Source organism: Heteronotia binoei, chromosome 8 (genome assembly GCF_032191835.1).
Source record: "Heteronotia binoei isolate CCM8104 ecotype False Entrance Well chromosome 8, APGP_CSIRO_Hbin_v1, whole genome shotgun sequence".
In the NCBI taxonomy this organism is placed as follows: Eukaryota; Metazoa; Chordata; class Lepidosauria; order Squamata; family Gekkonidae; genus Heteronotia; species Heteronotia binoei.
In genome coordinates this window covers 56,604,976-56,625,122 of record NC_083230.1, presented here as the reverse complement: position 1 = coordinate 56,625,122, position 20,147 = coordinate 56,604,976, and the positions used below count along the sequence as shown (strand labels likewise).

The window sequence follows — 20,147 nt, the reverse complement described above, 5'->3', positions numbered from 1 at the left end:
TGGGAAGATAATTTTTAGATATAGACAGAGACATAAAACAACATAAGTACCTACTAATTGATCTCACAACATTACACATGAAAATCAGCTTTGCTTACAATTACATCATCCTTCCAAAATCAATGTTTAACATCCTCATTCCCTTAAAGTGAAGTATGCCTAGTGGTTACCATGAGTCCTGCAAACTGCCACCTCCTACAGTTTCCAGGAACTCAGCAGGAAAAGGCTGCCCATTTTTCTTCCGTGTTCAGAGAAACCTAGTGTCATTCAACAACAAGGACTGAATGGATAAAAAGTTAAAAGTCAGTGGGTAAGAGAAGGGATCCTCTCTATATATAAATTTTCACTTTCCCATGAATATTCTCATGACCTCTTAGGGAAGATAGCTATCATTTGCTCTGCGGCTCTGACTCCCTTAAGCAGGCAACAGAATCAGTTCCAAGAAACTGGCAAAGGGAAATAGCTAACAGAATACTCTTACTAGTTCAGCCAGTAGTAGATCTGGCAATGCATATACTTTTCAACCTCCAAGTGGAGCCTGGAGCTTTCCTAACATTACAAGCAATCTCCCACATACACATGAAAACAGTGAAAATAACAGCATCATAGTAGCATCACATTCCTTCTGAGCTCCCTCCCCTCACTAGGTTCCACCCCATCCCCAAATCAGGGCTTTACAAACCTGGAGTTAGCAACCCTGCTATGAAATATTTTTTATTCTGTCTCTCAAAGGAGTGTAACTGACTGTTATAGAAGTACAATATAAGAATTGTATTTTAATGTTTTCTTTCCAGATCTCTGAAACTAAGCAGTATTGGTACTTGGATGGAAAATCACCAGAGAATTGGGCTGTTATGCAGAGGAATGCAATGACAAACCACCACACATGAAGATGCCTTATACCAGGGGTGTCACTCATTTGTTATGAGGACCAGATCTGACACAAATGAGGCCTCGTCGGACTGGGCCATATGGGCTGGGCCATGTGTGTACTTATTTAAGATTAGGTAGCAGAGATATAAAGTTTATAAGGGACACAAATGAACACAATTAAAGATTTTTTTTAAAAAAAAACTTAAAATAAAACATGCTTAAAATATTAGCACTTGTTGGTCTTAAAGTTGCTTTCTTTGTATTTCTCCCATGGGATCCAGGGAACTGGGCAAAGGAAGCTCTGGCTCTTTCCTTCCTTCCCCAGGGGGCCAATGGAAGGAAGAGAAGCTTGGCTAGTAGCTCTGCTGTGTGATTGAGAGAGCCTGACAAAACAAGCTCTGCCTCCCCACTTCCTCCCCAAGGGAGGAGCTTCAGCCAATGGAGAATGGCCCATTGGTACTTACTGTGAGGGGTCCTTCTCCTCAGAGGACATCTGAATGGGTTATTCCCATGATCCTCTAGGGAGGCAGGAATTTTTTTTCTCCTTCCTTTTGGCGCCTTGGGATAACCCCGCCCCTTCAGTTTTGGGATTCTGAAAAGCCTTACTACTACAATGTAACATAACTCATAACAGAGAAAAAACATAATAGCAGTAACGATCAATAGTATCAAGTACAGTATCAAGAAAAAGAAGAAAGGTACAGCAGAAAGGATATGATGATGAAATGGGAAAGGTGAGATGTCCTCTTAACCTCTGAGAAGGATCCCTCATGGTAAGTACCAATGGGCCGTTCTCCCTCAGAGGCAGAGGACATCTGAACGGGACCTTCCAGAGTTGTGTCCTTAGATTGGTGGGTCATCATCGTGTTCATCTGCAGATAAAATGTGGTGTAAAATCTTCCTTCCAAATGCTGCATCTGCTGATGCCAAGGAGTGAATCTTGTAATGCCTGACAAACGTGGAAACCGATGACCACGTCACTGCTTTACAGATTTCTTCCACCAAAGCATGATTCAGTAGAGCTGCATTGGTAGAAGCACTGCGTAACCTGTGAGCGATGATGTTGCTGGGAACTGGAAGTTTCATGGCCTTGTATGTTTCCACAATGCATAATTTTAAAGTAGAGCTGATAGCCCTCTTTGACATCTTTTCCCCCAGTCTAGGAAGATCTATGTTGATAAATAAGCAATTTGACTTTCTGATGGATTCATTTCTGGAGTTATAAATCTTTAGAGCCCTTCGGACATCTAGCATATGCCAAAGCCATTCTTTAGGATGCTTGGGTTGAGGACAAAAGTGGGCAAGCAGATTTTCTGGGACCGATGAAATGCAGATGCGGCTTTTGGAATGAACGTGGGATCAGTCCTCAGGACCACCTTGTGAAAAATACATAGACCGGACTTGAGAGATAGTGCTGCAAGTTCTGAAACTCTGCGGGCTGATGTTATGGCAACTAAAAAAATAATCTTCAGGCAAAGCCATTTCAAACCCACTTCCCTCGGTGGTTCAAATGGAGACTTTGTAAGAGCGGAAAGTACTGTATTAAGTCTCCAAGTGGGGAATTGATGGACCTGTGGGGGAACCCTGGCAGTGGCCCCTGTAAGGAACATCTGAATGTGGGGATGTCTCGATATCTTGTAACCCCCAATGGAGGGCAAGACTGTCGAAAGTGCTGCAGTCTGTCGATGCAGAGTGGCTGCCTTGAGGCCAGAAAGTAGTCCATCCTGCAGGAAGGCCAAGATTGCAGCTACTGATGGATGAAAAGGATCTCTTTTTTCGTCTGCACCAGCGGACGAAAGCCTTCCACGTCATATTGTATATTCGGATCATTGCAGGCCTTCAAGATGCCAACATGGTGTCCGTTACTGCGGGAGAGTAACCTAACTCAACTGCCATGCGATCAGACACTGCCACTCTGGATTGGGATTCCATATCAGACCCTGATGCAGCATGTCCGGCGATGTCGGAAGTTGCAGGGGTGCTTGAATTGACAGCAGGTGCAACATTGAAAACCATGGCCGGTGGGGCCAAAATGGAGCTATCAGGATGATTTTGGCCTTCAGGTTCATCACCCTGCGTAAGACCTTGTGAAGCAGAGGAAGAGGAAATAAAGCGTACAGCAGTCCCTTTGGCCAAGGTGCCGTCAGAGCATCTATTCTTTCCGTGTTCCAATGGTAATATCTGGAAAAGAATCTGGGAAGTTGATGGTTCAGATGGGAAGCAAACAGATCTAATATTGGACTCCCCAGCCAGTGATATATTAATTGGAACAATTCTTGGTTGATGGACTATTCCCCTTCAGTTATGGTCTCCCTGCTTAACCAGTCTGCCTGGACGTTTTCTAGTCACTTGATATGTTCGGCTTGAATGGAGGCAAGATTGTTCTCTGCCCAATGCAGAATCTTCATGGCTTCCTTGTGAAGCTGGGATGATCTCGATCCACCCTGTTTGTTCAAGTATGTCTTGGCTGAGATAATTTTGAGCACATTGATAGGAAGTTGCTTGTCTGCCACTGACCACTGCCCTTGGGTTGGGACATCGTGAAGTACTGCTCCCCATCCCTGCAAGCTGGCATCCGTGAAGATCTCTTGTGAGGTCGGAAATTGAAACCTCCTTCCCTGTAAAAGTTTGTTTAGTTGTGTCCACCACAGCAAGCTGGTCTTCACTTTGCCTGGGACCAGGATGTTCATCTCCCGCTTTTCCGTGATGGCAAGTCGGTAGGGTCACAGAAAGAGTTGAAAAGGTCTGGTATGTAGTCATGCCCATTGCACTGTCTCTATGCACGACACCAGGAGACCCATCAGCTTGGCCAGTGACATGAGTGTCGACGAATGACTGTTGATCACCTTCCAGGCTGCCTCGCATATTTTTCTGGCTTTGCTCGATGGAAGAAACAGAGAGGTGGATTGAGAGTCTATGATTGCTGTCAGATGCTCTATCCACTGAGAAGGGGAAAGAGAGCTTTTTGTCAAGTTGACTAAGAACCTGTGTTGCTGAAGACACTCGATCATCATCACTGTGTCCTGGAGACACTTGGACCTGGAGCTGGAGCAGACTAGCAGATCGTTCAGATATGGGTGGACATGTATACCCTGTTTTGGAGGTGTGCTACCAGGTTGTTGAACAATTTGGAGAATATTCTGGGTGCAGTCAATAGGCCAAATGGCATGGCCCAATATTGGAAATGTTGCTCTTCTGTTACAAACTGAAGAAAACATCTGTGGGCTTAATGAATTGGGACATGGAGGTAGGCCTCTGTGAGGTCTACGGAGGTGAGAAACTCATTCGGGAGAAGAGAATCCATTATGAACTTCAAAGTCTCCATTCTGAAGTGTCAAAGTTTGACAAACTGATTGAGGAACTTCAGGTCCAGAATGACTCGCCAATCCCCATTCTTTTTGGGTACTGTGAACAGGATGGAGTAAACGCCTTGGCCCCATTCCGTATGTGGTACTGGCTCAATGGCTTGGATGTTGAGAAGATGTTGCAGGGCTCTGAATGTGATAGATCTCTTGGACCCGGTTTCGAGCCACAGGGGACCTCACAAACCTGTTGGGTGGAATTTTGTGGAACTCGATAGTATATCCTTGAGTGATGACTTCTTGAGCCCAAGAGTCCACTGAAGAAGCCTGCCATGATGGAAGAAAGTGGAGAAGGAAGGCTCCAACTGGGAAATTTATGCAGTCAGGCTTGTTTGCTCTCTCAGTCCTGTTGGTCGGACTTGGAGAAGTTGTTCTTGCAAAATCTGGACTCAAAGGATCCCCTCTTGAATGATGGTTTGGACAATTCCCAGTTTGATCTCTTGTTGTCTGAACAAAATTGGACCACAAATTGGAGCACTGTCCCTCATTCTCATCGTGTTTAAATGTTGTAAATTGATGTATTTTAAAACTTAATCCTATGTTAGAACTTTTGTGTTGTCAGCCGCCCTGAGCCACTTTGGTGGGAAGGGTGGGATATAAACTAAATAAAATGAAATGAAATGAAAATGAAAGTGATCATCTTCAGACAAAAATCCGTCGGACTACTCCCTTGCCGCCATTAAGGCATTCTTCCTTGCACTTGTGAGGGTGGAAAGAAGAGGGAAGACAGAATAGAGAAGAGGGTTGGGGTTTTTTTTTTTTAAAAAAAATGTAGAGGCAAGGGAACAGGAGAAGATGAGGAGAAGATTAAAAGACAGTAGATTTAAAGATACAGGAAGGAATATTAACAGAGAGAAATCCTAACTAGGCTAAGCCTAAGCTAGATGCTACTACTCCCTCAGAGGCAGGAACAAAAACTGAAAGGGCGGGGTTATCCCAACGTGCCAAAAGGAAGGAGAAAAAAGATTCCTGCCTCCCTAGAGGATCATGGGAATAACCCATTTAGATGTCCTCTGCCTCTGAGGGAGAATAAGCAAGCCACAAAAAGCAAGCTGTGACGCAGAAAGAAGCAAGAGAGAGAGAGAAGGAAGCAGACAACAGCCAATTGCTCAGGGACCTGATAGGAGCCCTCCGGGGGCCTGATTTGGCCCCCGGGCTGCATGTTTGACACCCCTGCCTTATACTGACTCAAACCATTAGTCTACCAAGATTAGTATTATCTACTCAGGCTGGCAGTGGATCTCAGGTGGAGGCATCTCACACCACTGACTGCCTGACTCTTTTAACTGGAGATGCTGGGGAGTCACCCTGGTACCTTCTATTTTCCCACTAAGCCGTGGCCCCTCCCTACAACCACCTCTACTCACCTCTTGCTTTGAAAACTGCACAACGTGGAACTTCATGAAATTGCAATGAGTCAGCTGGGACTCACCAGCACACTTTACTTTTAAACTACTTTAAAAGATCCTGGAAAGCAGGATAAACATTAAGTCTAATGATTTAAAAGAACATCTCTGAACTGCCAAAGAAATACCTAATTTTTAAAGCTTTCCCCAGAGCATTAAGGGCTTCTTCTAGTACACAGGCTTTTGATAGTTAAGACAACAGAGATGGCTCAATACTTTCTTTTCTCTTTTTATAAAATAATACTTCAAAAAGTTCTAAAAACACATGGAACATAGTAACAACCATCCTACCACTTTAAAAAACACTTGTCAAAGTAAAACTTGATTTCAAACTTCAACTCCTAATCAAAAGTTTACAGTTTCATAGTGTAATCCTGTGCCTGTTTATTCAGAAGTAAATCCCACTTTGTACTTGTGCACAGGGTTATAAATTTAGGCAATAAAGACCTGCACAGATAGATCTTCAAGGCCCTCTTAAAACCACCAAAATCTTGGATCCTAGAAACCGTAGCTGGAAACTGGCTCTGAAATCAAAGAACCACTACAGAAAGAGCAAAAAAAAAAAAGTTGCTTACAATCCTGGCCTTGGTACAGAGTGGGATTACTGTTTACCATATGCAAATCTTTTTTAAAAATTGCATGGGGAGTGCTAAACACATAAAGCCAATCATATCATATTCTGGCCATGTGGTGAGCCAAACGTTGTACCACACTGTCTCCAAGTGGTTACAGAAAAATGGTAATGTTCAGCTCACTTAGCAGTGAACCATCATGTAATTCCATCCACCTTTCCACATGAGAGATGAAAGCAATAGCATTGTTCTGCACTGCCATTGTCAACATGCTAATTCCAGAGCAACAAACTGTCCCTTCCTGGGTTTTAATAAAAGCAGTGATCTTTAACATTCTTTTGTTTTTGTTTTTAAATGTCTAGTTTAAATAAACAAAGCTGGAATTTTCAAGGAATCACTATATTTCATCTTATATTCTAATAGCAAAGTCTGTCAAATCTTTGAATACTTAAATCTGGTGACTGGCGCTATGAACAGGCAAGACAGATCTTTCTACAAATTTGAAAAGGGCCCAAGGTTTGCAAAGAAAAAAGTGAAATCTTTAGAGCCCCTGTAGCTTTAAGCAATGGAGATCCCCAGGTCTCACTTGGAGACTGGCAACCCTAAACCATTTAGCTGAAAACACTGGGTAACTTAATACCACCAGATCAGCTAGGCCTAGATACTTGCTATTGTTCAATAGCAGCTAGGGTTGCCAAGTCCAATTCAAGAAATATCTGGGGACTTTGGGGGTGGAGCCAGGAGACTTTGGGGTGGAGCCAGGCGCAAGGGTGTGACAAGCTTAACTGAACTCCAAAGGGAGTTCTGGCCATCAAGGTTAAAGGGACCACACACCTTTTTAAATTCCTATCTTCCATAGGAAATAATGAAGGATAGGGGCACCTTCTTTTGGGGCTCACAGAATTGGACCCCCTGGTCCAACCTTTTTGAAACTTCAGGAGTGTTTTGGGGAGAGGCTCTGGATGCTATTCTGAAAATTTGGTGCCTCAACCTCAGAAAACAGCCCCGCCCAAGCCCCAGATCAATTTTTCCTTATTTCCTATGGGAATAAATCTCCATAGAGAATGATGGAGTGCCCAGCAGACATTTCCCTCCCCTCCTCCTGCTTTTTGATGACCCTGAAGTGGGGGAAGGGCCTCCAAACCAGGGGATCCCCTGTCCCCACCTGGGGATTGACAACCCTAACAGCAGCTGCCCTATAAAAGCTACCTGTGGTGTAGATTTAGAACCCATCCCAGTAATCTCACAGCATTTTTACAAACTTACATGAGGTTGTCCCATTTTGTTGATGTGACCAATGTTTGTTATATTATCACCCACATATGAGTACAACTGAAAATATCTGCAATCACTTAAGTCAGAAACATTTTTGGGTGCATTAAAACATATCCACATTGTAAACCAGCAGTGCTTCATGTATTTTGTGTACATACGTGCAACCCACATCACCACAACCAGACAAAGCCACAGCTAAAGCAAATGATTCAAATGCTCTCCTTTGTCGGCCCAAGTCTTGCACGTGTCTTTTGATATTGAAGACACCAAGAAATCTGTGTAATGCTTATCAAACAAATGAATACAGCTGAGCTCTCAAGCAAAAATAAATAAATAACTGCATTAATTGAAGATGTCCAGAAGTGCTTTCACCTTCAAGATAGTAAAACACTAAAACACCCAGTTGTGCTTGAAGACTGTAAGCAAGGAATACAAACAGCTGTTTCTATCATAGAATGGAGCATTTGGAAATGAAAACCATGATATTCCACTCACTCTTCTTTCACAGTATTGTGAATACTGGCAAAGATTAAATTTCAATGATGACTCCACAGTCTTTTTTATAGGGGTCCTCAGCTTTAAGCACCATAGCCAACATCTACGGTTTCCATAAGAATGTCAAAGACAATTAAGTATTAAACCCACCAAGAACATTCTTATTCTATGCAGTGTGCTCATGAGGCTGCTCCAATGATTCTAGAGCCCCTCCGGATCATTTCAGTTCTCTAGGGCTTAAATTTCTAAATAATTTTTGTTTGCAAACAGAATAAGATGCTGCTTTTTCTATTTATTTTTTTTGCAAGGATGTGGTAATGCCAACAGTATTTCATAAAAGTTATATCTTTCTTTCCAAAAACCTCAAGTGAGCATAGTTATACATTTCATCCATTTGAACTGTGTTGTTTCCATCTATAATATTATATTATCACAAACAAAAAGATCTATACCATTTCAAAATTTGTATCTACAACATTTAAGGTAAATGAAGACAGAGGAAAAAGGAAACACTTCATGAAAAGTGATACCCATACAACAGTCAGCATGTTTCCATTTTTACCTAGTAATACACAATAAGGCCAATCAAACTGCCTTCAAATTTTCACATAGAGATTAAAATGGAAAAGTGAGTAGGTATCATAGGTAATATCCAGACACCTTTTCCCCTAAAATAGTTAATGACCAACACAGAATTTAAAAAGTATATTAAAACCAGTAATGGTATGTCACCAATCAGGTCTTGCAGCCTTTCTATTCAGTCAGGGGGAATACAATATTCCAGTTCTGCTCATATTAAATTGTTCAGATCACAATTGTTATGCTGAACTCCCAAAATGTTTAGGGTTGTGTGATCCCATTTACAAAGTAATTAACATTCAGTGGGAAATAAATTGTGCTTGTTTTTATTCAGTCTCCTTCTATGACTTTATGGCAGAGCTGGATTAAACCCTGTGGAGGTCCCTAGGTAGTCGAAATCTCAGGGGCCCCTTCGCAAATTGTCTCCTAATATCTCCTGCAGGCACCTTCTCAAAAGCCCCTTTGACACAGCTGTGAGGGAGATGCAGAGAGAGGCACAGGGCTGGCACCACACTATCTGCCACCCAAGACAAAGCTAACTTCTGGTGCCACCCCCCCCCCCCCCACTGATAACCAGTTTTCAAAACAGATGAATTGTCACCATGACTTCCAGGCACTGTTATGGTGGAAGAGGCAGCCTGTGCAACCAGCCCCCCCCCCTTAAAAATACCAAGGAGAGCAAAAGATGGGAAGAGAGAGAGAGAGGCTGAGACCAAAATAAAGAGTTTGTAAACCCACATATCTGTGATCTCACTGGGGCAATTTATTCACAGGAATTTGTGAATGTAAGCATCTGTTGCTTTTCTACAACTCCAAACAAACACTTTTCTTCCTTTCTCACACATACTTCACAGAGCAACGTTCCTCTGCCTGCTCACCTGTCCCATACAGCTCTAGTCAGTGAGATTAAAAGCACACACACACACACCTTCCAGAGACGATCTCCCTGGGCTTTTACAAGGCAAGAGAGAGTCTTTCTTTCTCCCTACCCCAAAGACAGACCAGCAGAGTCAAGGTGCAAGCGAGTCTTTTTCAACTCCCTGAACTTTTGCAAGGAAACAGACTGTCCGATCTCCCTGGGCTTTTGCAAGGCAAGGCAAACACACACTCTGATCTTCTTGGGCTTCTCCCCATGGCCCTGGAGATGCAAACCAGCCCATGCCCCTAAAGTCATGGGGGCCCATAGGCCATTGCCTACTCTGCCTGATGGTTGATCCAGTCCTGCTTTATGGTACAGAATTTCATATATAGTGGTCGCCACCAAGACAGATCAAGTATCATCATTTCTGCTGCTCAGAACTCTACTCAAAGCAGCCAAACTTTTGTGGTTAACTGCATTTCTGCAAAATGTACTTTCTGCATACATAACAGAATAAAGACAAAGCAAGTCTAGATGAAAATATCCAAGATCAGCCACTCTGCTTGATAGGAGAATAATCCATTCCATACATTATTTCAAGGCTTGCTTTTTAGAGAAAATATCCTTTTTTTAAAAAAAATGCAAAGCTTCTCAAAACAGTTTTTTTTAAAAAAAATCTTTGAACTACCCTTGAATAGTTTACAAGGACAGAGCATATGCTTTGCATACACCAATCTTAACTTCAGTTTTAGCATCCACATTTAAAAAGATTGTCAGGCAGCAAGATCTGCCAAAGATCTTGAAGAGCCACTACCAGGGTAAAGAGCTAGACAATTTGTCCTTTCTTGGTATAAAACTATTTAATAAATCACAGCTGAAACAAAACAGGTACACTCATACTAAAACCACAGATGCTGACCTTTACTAGCCACTGTATGAGACAATCCAATCCATAACAAAAGTGAAACTGGAAGATTACACGGGGAAGCAGAAAGGTCATTAGATTTCCACTCAGTTAGGCTGCTTCAATCTACAAAATTTTAAATAGATTTTAAACCATATCTGTGCAGGACTGCAGCCAAATCTCAAGCAATAATCAGCCACATAAAGACAGCAATTTAAAAAGCAAATTCTGCAATATTTTTTTCATTTCCCTCATGCCAACAACAGTCGTTTGATGTTGCACAGTTTTCACAGAACTTCAGAAAGTGCAAAGTGTTACACTTGCATAATGTTAGAGTCCAGTGCCACCTTTAAGACCAACAAAGTTTTTTCCAAGGTACGAGCTTTCATGTGCACACATACTTTTTCAGATAAAGTTACGCTTGCAGTGAGGGATAAAGTCCTCACACAAGGTCAGCAAAAAGTGAACAATACTGTATACTACAGGGGATATTTGGCACAGAGTCAGAAACAGCAAGCAAGTGGATGTTGTGACAAACATTTACTAGATAATTTCAAGACTATCTGGAAAACAGATTATCAAATGGCAATGAAAGTCAATTGTAGAGAAATAGACTATGCTGGAAAAACAATCATATATGTAATAGAACATACATACACATGTTTTTCCTAACATGTAAGCACATGAATTCGGGCAGACTTCAGAGGATGGTGGAGGAAAGGAGGGCCTGGCGTGACTTGGTCCATGGGGTCACAAAGAGTCAGACTCGACTGTGCGACTGAACAACAAAAAGCACATCATACCTCTTGAAATAACAAAATATTCATTTTAAAGAGGAACCAATGATCAAAGGATAGGGATTTTTTACCTTCTTCTGATCCTCTAGCTTGTGACTGAGAGGATTCCTTCCATGCCTGCTCATTTCTGAAGATAAATCCATCACATCTGTTTCTTGTCCCTCAAAATGGAATTGGTTGTTCACAACAGCAAATTAATCCACAATGTAAGAAGAGCTACAGACGCAGATGCACACAGTTACTTCCATCACACACCCCTGCGAAACTTCATCGATTCCAAAGAATGATTTAAATATCCATTGACCAAGTGGCAAAATGAACAGGATGATATTCTCTTGAGATCTTCTGAATCAACATATCGTTCTTAAAAGCCGATACATCCAAAGATAAACGTTCATCCACACCTTTAGTGCCAAGCTGCTATCTGCACCTTTCTATACACGCTTCCATTTTTAAAGGTTACATCCTGTCTGTAAATCTGTTGAGGAAAAAAAAAAAGCATTATAATTGTTATTTTGTATTTCTATCTTCCTATGGTTTTCTCTTCATACTTGGAAGAAGGTGCTTTGAGAGTTAAATAACAGGTAAAAACGTAGCATACAAATTAAATGTTTTTCCAGTCCTTTCCTGTATATATTTGCTGAGAACTTTCCCATCAAGTTCAGTGCAACTTACCATGTAACTATGCATGTGACTGCAGTCCTAGTTTCCACTCTTTTCCAATGCATTCAACAGCATTTACAATAAACTATGTATTTACTGGCAGTTCCACTGATTTCAAAGCAACTTCCAAATATGCTTAGGCTTGCAACCACCTGGCCAACTAATAGATGCTTGAAATTTTTTAGAAGAACAGATTGGAGATTGCTGTTGCTCAGTCCTTCAAGACTACAAACACCATAGAGCTAGACAGATAGATAGGTTAATATCAGTCTCCTTCCTGTCTACTATCACTCACCCTCTCTGATTAAAATGTAAACTCAGGGAACTTCCTTCTTCCTGCTCTCCTCCTCTTCCATCTTCTTTTTCCCTGCATGCATCAGGAGGGACAGCATGGTGTCTCCCCTTCTGATCTGAACTAAGCAGATGGCGTACTATAATCCACAGCCATCTAGTTAGATAGAATAGTTTAGTTACTCTTTTCTCTCCACAATACTTATATGTTATGTTTCTATAAATAAATTCACCATTATTCGTTTCTTAGCTTAAAGCAAGGCTCTCTGTGCAGTTTGTGAGATAGTGTGGTAACCATTAGACAAGGCCACGCTGCTGCACTGAAGCTCAGAAAGAGCACTCTGCTAAGTGAAGGTAAGGTGAGACTGTTGCTCTGAGTCAACTTACCCCACCTGGGTTCTTGCTCCTCCACCACTCTTGAACTAATGGGTGGGAGGGAGTGGCATTGCTTATTTGAGAATCTTTTTCCTTCAGGGTGCTCCCTGTGCCAAAAATCGCTGGCATTGAATGTGTTGGCTTGGCCAGGGATGTTGAGGAGACCTTGGCTGTTTGGTTGATGTACTGACCACCAAACACACCACCAGACAGCCTGCCTGGCCTGCTGGAAGGTTGGCCCTTGAAGTACCCCAGGCTTCTAGTACTGGAGGACTTCAACATTCATACTGATGATGTGAGTTCAGCCAGAGACCTGGTGTCATTCATGGAAGCATTAGGACTTTCCCCATTTATATCGGCTCCCATGCATAAAGCAGGTTACACACTGGACTTGATTTTTGTGACAGGCAGGCCTCGAATTCAGCAGGAGCTCACAGGAATGCAGGTCCTGAACCTTTCTGAGGATTCCTCCTCCTCCTCCCCACCTTGTCCATTGAATAGTGGGTGCAGCAGTATAGCAATCCCTGGATGAGCTCCACCATCTATTTTTCTACAAAACGACCCCTGGTGACAGGGATAAGTGTTGATTTGGAAACTGCTAAGCTGTTTCCATGGTCAGATCATTTCACCCTGAAGACCTGGCTAAGTATGCCTAACTCTCCCCTGTTTAGGTGGTGAGTGAATTTATGCTTGCCCACAGAGCCAAATGGACCCTAAGCAGCTTCAGGAAGTTCTGTGGGATCCAATGCCCCCTGGCACCTCATTAGATGTGCTGGTAGAGGACTGGCATTGCCAGTTCTACAAAGTCATTAACAAGATTGCTCCCTGGCACCCTCTCAGAGCTTCTGCCAAAATGGCCCCATGGTATAACCCAGAGCTATAGAGGATGAAATTAGAGCTGAGATGGCTAGAGCAAAGGTGGCAGTATACCTATGATGAAGCAACAAGAACATCTTATAGGACATTTATGAAAGCCTATGAGATGGCAGTGAAGGCTGAGAAGAAAGCTTTTTACTCAGCCTTTGTCACATCTGCAAGCTCCCACCCAGCCCAATTATTTAGTACTATTCAATAGTTAACCACTCTGCCACAGAGCAGACAAAATCATAGGGAATTGACTATAGGCTGTGAGGCATTCGTAAATCATTTCACAGATAAGGTCTTGATGCTCTGCCAGGAGCTTCCAGCTACAATTGAAACAGTAAGAGAACTGGAGGCCCCTTGCCCATCTTCTGCTCCCTTTTTGAACCATTTCTCCCAACTCTCTGTGGAATATGTTGACAGAGTCCTGGCTGCTGTAAGGCTTTCCACTTGCCTTATGGCTGATGAAGGCCTATGGGGATGGGGTTGGGGGTCCCCTGGAAGAGATTATCAACTTGCCCCTCTCAACTGGGATCTTTCCAGTTGGACTGAAGGAGGTGGTAGTAAAACTGCTCTTAAAGAAACCATCTTTGGACCCTATGGTCCTTACCAATTACTGTCCAGTGTTGAATTTACTGTGGTTGAGTAAGTGGTAGCTGAGCAGCTCCAGGCCTATCTGGATGAAGCATCCATCATAGATTCATTCCAGTCTGGTTTCCAGTCAGGTCATGGGGTGGGGACAACATTGGTCGGTCTTACAAATTTTATTTATTTATTTATTTATTTTTCACACTTATATCCCACCCTCCCCCGCCAAAGCAGGCTCAGGGCAGCTAACAACATTTTAACATCAAACAATATAACAGTAACAAGCAGTTACAATAATCAATTACCAATTAAGCAGCTAAAACAATTTAAAATAGTTTAAAAGTATTAATACAATTTTAAAACAATTTTTGGTGCTAAAGTTAATACAGTGCATTCATTAGTGTTGGGCATCTATGTAGTTTGGCTGAAGGCCAGTCGAAATAATGTTGTTTTGCAGGCCTTGCAGAACTGGGTGAGGTCCTGCAAGGCCCTGACATCGGCCCTTTTCACACTTACCAGTGGAAGCCGGAAGGGAGTCGGTATTGTGCCACCTTGCAGTAATCCGAGACAGGGATGGGAGTTTTCAGACACATGTTTTTTTTCCCGAAAGGGTTCCGTGATTGAAGCAAGCCATTTCACACTGTTCCGCTCTTATCTCGCTTCCACCAGCGCCAGCCGTTTTTGCCTGCCGGCTCGCGATCTCCAGCTTATTATTTTTTTTTTTGGAACGTCAGGCAAAGATCGCTATAGCGCTATAGTGCTATAGTGACGTATCACAACAGCAACACCATAGAGATGGCTAGGCTCTATTGAGATAAGTTACCAGGTTTCAGCGACGGCGATATCTGGCATCTTAATGGAGCCCAGGCATCCCTATGGTGGTGCTGTTGTGATACGTCGCTATAGCGCTATAGCACTATAGCGATCTTAGCCCGACGTTCCAAAAAAAAAAAGCCGGAGATCGCGCGCGCTGGCGGGCAAAAAAGGGCTCGAAAACTGCTCCCGGGTTAGATACTGGACATTTTACACAGCACCCCATAGCGATTTCAACCCGGAAGAAGGGGTTGAAAAGTGGAAGAAGCTGCTCTTTGTTAGTAACGACTCAGGCATGCCTCACTACCGGGACAGCCGCGGGACTGTGTGAAAAGGTGAGAGTATTCCGGTAGCAGCCAGTTACTGAATCGGGTCTGTCTGAAATGCCAGCAGAAACCCGTTACTGTTCAGTAACTGACCAGCTGGCATACCGGAATACTTAGGCTGTGTGAAAAAGATCATCTTCTGGGAGTTGGTTCCAGCAGTGGGGGGGCCGCAATTGAGAAGGCTCTTTCTCTGGTAGCCTTCAATCTTGCCTCCCTCGGCCCTGGGATTGACAATAGGTTTTGCGATACAGATCTAAGTACACTCTGGAAAACATGTGGAGAGAGACGGTCCCTAAGGTAGGCAGGTCCTCGGCCAAATGACCTCCAAAGACACCTGGATCAAAGTGGGTTGGAACTGCTATTGCTGTTAGATCTGACAGCAACATTCAACACGTTCAATTATGAGTTGTTGGCCCACCACCTTGCCAACATCAAAATTAAGGAAACAGACTGCCTTGCAGCAGTTTCCCTCTTTTTTCCAAGGTTGGGCACAGAGGGTGGCAATTGGTGAGGTGGAATGTGGAGTGCCACAGGGAACAATCCTCTCACCAATGCTGTTTAACATCTATATACACCCCCTCACTCACTTGGTATCGAGGTATGGGCTGGGATGTCAATAGTATGCAGATGACACCCAGCTCTATCTGTTGATGGACAGCCACCCAGCTTGGTAGATCTTGACTGGGCACTGGCAGCTGTGGCTGGATGGCTCAAACAGAGTCAGTTGAAACTAAATCCATCTAAGACAGATCCTGTGTCTGACCTGGGATGGAGTTGGTTCTCAAATCGGCCTCCTGGCCCTCAGTGGAACATGTCTAGTGCCAGCGCTGAGAATTAGAAGCTTTGGGATGATCTTGAATGCCTCACTTTCTATGAGGCCCAGGTCACAGCGGTTGCCACATCTGCCTTTTACCACCTTCAGCAGGTCAGGCAACTGATTCCTTACCTCTCAGAATCCCACCCATGCAAAGTCACCCCCAGGCTAGATTACTGCAATTTGCTCTATGTGAACTCGCCCTTGAATCTGATCTGGAAACACCAGCTGGTACAACACCAATACGGGTGTGTACCAGCCAGTGCTCTGTCAGTTGCACTGGCTGCCAGTCAAGTACCAGATCCATTTCAAGGTAATGGTGTTAACCTTTAGAGCCCTTAATGGTCTGGGACTGGCATATCTAAGGGACTGCCTCTCTCCATATAGCCCCGGAGAACTGCTGAGCAACATCTTCTGGCTGCCCCTGGCCTGAAGGATGTCCGCTTAGCCTCAACCAGGGCCAGGGTTTTTTCTGTCCTTCTTCCTGCCTGGTGGAACAAGCTCCCACTAGAGATCTGGTCCCTGCAGAGCCTGCTGCAATTCTGCAGAGCTGTTCTGCCAGGCCTTCAGTTGAAATCGTGGACATCACTGAACACACATATTGCCTCCCTGTCACATGCTGGTCCACTTTGGAGTAGTGATTGATTATGACTACTTTCATTCAGTATTATTGTTCAGCCAGGGACTAAGTTATTGAAATGGTCCCCATCTGGATTTTCTGAATTTTCTGATTTCTCCTCCCCCTTAATTTTAATTAATCATTTGGTTTGTTTGGTTTTATGTTTGGTTAGTTATTTTAGAAATTATGTAATTTGTTTTATTCTGATGTAACCTGTCCTGAGTCCATCTATGAAGGGCTGGATAGAAATGTGAAGAAAATAAATAAGTCAAAGTAACTAAGTAACAGAAAGAACCTAACAGAAACGCATGCTAAATATTTACTTTATTGCAGTAAAGAAGTGAATCAACAAAAGTGATAAAATCCCCACGACCTTATTATTATCAAATGGCTGAAGCGTATGCATTATATTAAAATCGGTAGACTATTGATTTGCTTAGTGCAAGTCAATTAAAAGTCATTTTTGTTTGTAGTAAATTAATAATAAAGCTCACAGGAAATTAGTTGACTGATTCAGTATCAATTTAATTTATGCACACAATATTTTCATAAAAAATATCTAATGCAAAATATTGGGAAGTGTCACCGACTTTTTTATCCTTTGCACTGAAAATTCAGACATATTTAAGTGCTTAATCATAATCTTTTGAATTGTTAGAACTATATAACATGTCCTAGTGTCAAGCACTTGTATGAGGCTTCCATTTTTGATGATTAATATGAACATTCTTAGGAAATTCTACCTTCACATTTTTTCTGTATCTTATTTAACTCAAATAACTAATGGGCTAGGGCAAGTAAATCACCTCAGGAGTTCTTTTTCAAACTGCTGCTTCAGGAAATATATCTTATGGGAGGATTCTAACCATTGTACTATTTCTCATGGGGAAAAAGCCATTAACATTTATTCCATAATAAAAGCTAGAAACTTCCCTTGATTCACAGAGTTCTCAGAGCTCCTTATTGGCCCAACAATTTCTTACTTTCACACAAAGTGTTCTGAGAAATTTATCCCCAAGCTGAAATTGGCTTGGGTTCTGGTTTCAGCCCTGTCATGAGTCAAATGAAGGTCCCCTACATCTTTTCTCTGTTCCATGTTAGTTATTTAGATGCAACACACAGGACCCAAAGCTTTGGTTATTTATCATTTTATTTCAAGCTTGAAAAGGCTGCCAGACAGATATGTCCTTTTATCTCCTCCATCATTCAATTTGTTGGTCACTGGGCAGAAGGGAAGGAAAACACATGCAGGGTATATTCTAGAAAGGTCATCAATAACAATATGCTGTGTTCCTGCTTTTCATCACAATTTTCTTGTGGGTTTAATGTGTAACAAAATACATAGTTTAAGGCATAAAATATACAGATTAACTGCAAATATTTAAAACAAATGAGGTTATTTTTTAATAATAATAACAGTGGTTTACACAAAACAGCTATTGTGCAAAGTGATGTACAAGCTTTCTTGGCCTCACAAGAAGATATTCCCTTTGACTGGGAACTGAGGCTATTAGTGCATGGGCTCTGATGGAATTTAAGCTGAAGTTGACATTGTAAAGTATAGGTAAAGGCAGGGGTGTAAAATGTGCTGCCTGAGGGCTGAATGAGACTTCCAGAGGGCTCCTATTAGGTCCAAGAGCAACTCACTGCCATCTGCTTCCTTCTCTCTCTCTGTCTTGCTTCCTTTTGCATCACAGCTTGCTTTGCCAGGCTTGCTCAATTGCACAGGAGCTACAGAGCAAAGCCTCTATTTTCTCCATTGGCTGACCAGCACATGGAGCAGGCCGGTAGCAGGCCACATGCCATCTGACTGCCCTAGGGCGCTTCTCTTTCTGTTGGCTTACTTCCGGGAGGGGAGGCTGTTGCCCCAAGCTGGCCATCTGTACCCAGTTGCTCTACATCTTGATATCCATTTAAGACAGAAAAAAGCCTTCCATTAAATAAATAAATAAACAAGTGAAAGCTGCTTTCTAGGTATATCTGCATTAAATGTCAGTATTACATGGTCTATATGCATAAAAACAATGAATGCAACATGGTAAATCTCTGCTAATGGAAGACATTGCCTCAGCAAACATAATTTCCTTGTTTTCCCCCTCTCATTACAGGCTGAAATATTCCCCAAATGTTGGTCTTGGCAAACAGGGAAACCTAAGGAACAGCTTAAGCAGCAAAATAGAGGTCTGTGCTGAGAGAGAACCAACTTCACTTTCCTTCTATTAGTGGAAATTTACCATAGGATTCAAGCCATATTGTTTCATTTTCCTTTGCATAGAGTTCCAAATATATGGGGTGGGGGAAGAGTTCACACTCAAGAGCATTCTCAAAGTGCAGAAACCAATTAATATAGCTAAGAATAACAGCTATGAGGATAAGAAGAATCATTGCATTATTGTAACAACCTCTTGCTTTGGATAAAGCTCAAGCTATCCTTTCTCTCCTTGCCACTAAACAAATTACCCAGCTTGATTTACTTACCTTTGGAGACAGATACACTTTATTTCCCTAACTGCTAACCTTTGACTGATTTACCATAGCCCTATGAAGCATTACATCGCAATCAGCCAGCTGTACTGCATTCAGTTATGCCATGCTGACCATCTTTATAGATACTTTAAAAGTGCACCAACATTTGACTTGTGTAAATGCTACTAGTCACTGGCTGCAAGCCTAAGAACATTGTTCTGGGAGTAAGCCCTATTAAGGTGCAGAAGTGGCTCAGCTGCAGTAGAAGAAGTTGTTTGGATTTAGAACAGAGCTGCTGGTAAGGTGAGACTTGATTTGCTTTTCTAAAACTGCTGAGGAGCATTACCTAGGGCTGCTGTGGGAGGTAACTGTGGAGTGCTTGGTGACTGCTGGAGAGGGGTTTCTGATTGCTTTTGTGTGTCTTTTGTGTAGCTGTTGCTGAGTGAGGAGAGCTTGTTTGTCTGGGGGTAACTGCTGGCCCCACCGTCTGCTGTTGCTCTGGCTGTTGAGTCAGAGGTGGGTGGGGGCTTGAGCCTTTAAGTTGCAAGGCTTATCCTTGCCAGAGACTCCTGGCCTGTGACTCTTAGCCTGGGGGTCTGGCCTAGGGGTTCTGTAGAAAGGTGGGTATTTACTCAAAAGTAGTTTCAAGTGGCAGTTGGTAGTCAGATTTGAAGAGAAGTGAAGATAAAGAAAATTTTGAGATGGATTGCAGCAAAATGACTGGGGAGGGAGAAGAGGCAGGGATGTGTAAAGACTGGGATGTTTGTATTTCTACCTGAGAGTAGCACAAATTTCACTTGCAGCAAGTGTAAGTTAGTGGCCCTGCTGGAGGGAAGGATACAGGGACTGGAGGCACGATTGTCCACACTGCAGTGTATAAAGGAAGATGAGGATTTTCTTGACAAAATGTATGAGGCGCTCTTGAAAAGACAAGAGGAGGGAGAGGAAATGGTATCTCAGCAATTAGAAGAGGACCCAACACAGGAGGAGGGTTCCTGAAAAAATGTAACCCAAAGGAGAAAGAAAAGCAGGCGATTTTCTGAGCCCCTGCTGCTCAGCAATAGGTTCCAAGATCTCCCTACAGTAAATGATTCTGAGCCACTGGAACAAGGGCTACTTCCCCAGCCTCCACGAAGCTTGAAGAAAGTTTCTCAGGATCCTGTGGATAAGAAGCCTGGAGCTTCTGCTCCCCAATATAGGAAGAGGAAG

General features: G+C 42.8%; 1 protein-coding gene across 4 annotated transcripts in view; it reads right to left on the bottom strand.

Moving 5' to 3' along the window:
• Positions 1-20,147, bottom strand: part of NAV3 (neuron navigator 3) — a 934,586-nt gene that overhangs the window by 662,557 nt on the left and 251,882 nt on the right. For all 4 annotated transcript variants that reach the window (XM_060245118.1, XM_060245119.1, XM_060245121.1 and 1 more), the window contains exon 2: positions 11,194-11,600. In XM_060245118.1, coding sequence (XP_060101101.1) covers positions 11,194-11,265 — 72 coding nt within the window. In that variant the 5' untranslated portion in view covers positions 11,266-11,600. The remainder of the gene's footprint in view (positions 1-11,193; positions 11,601-20,147) is intronic.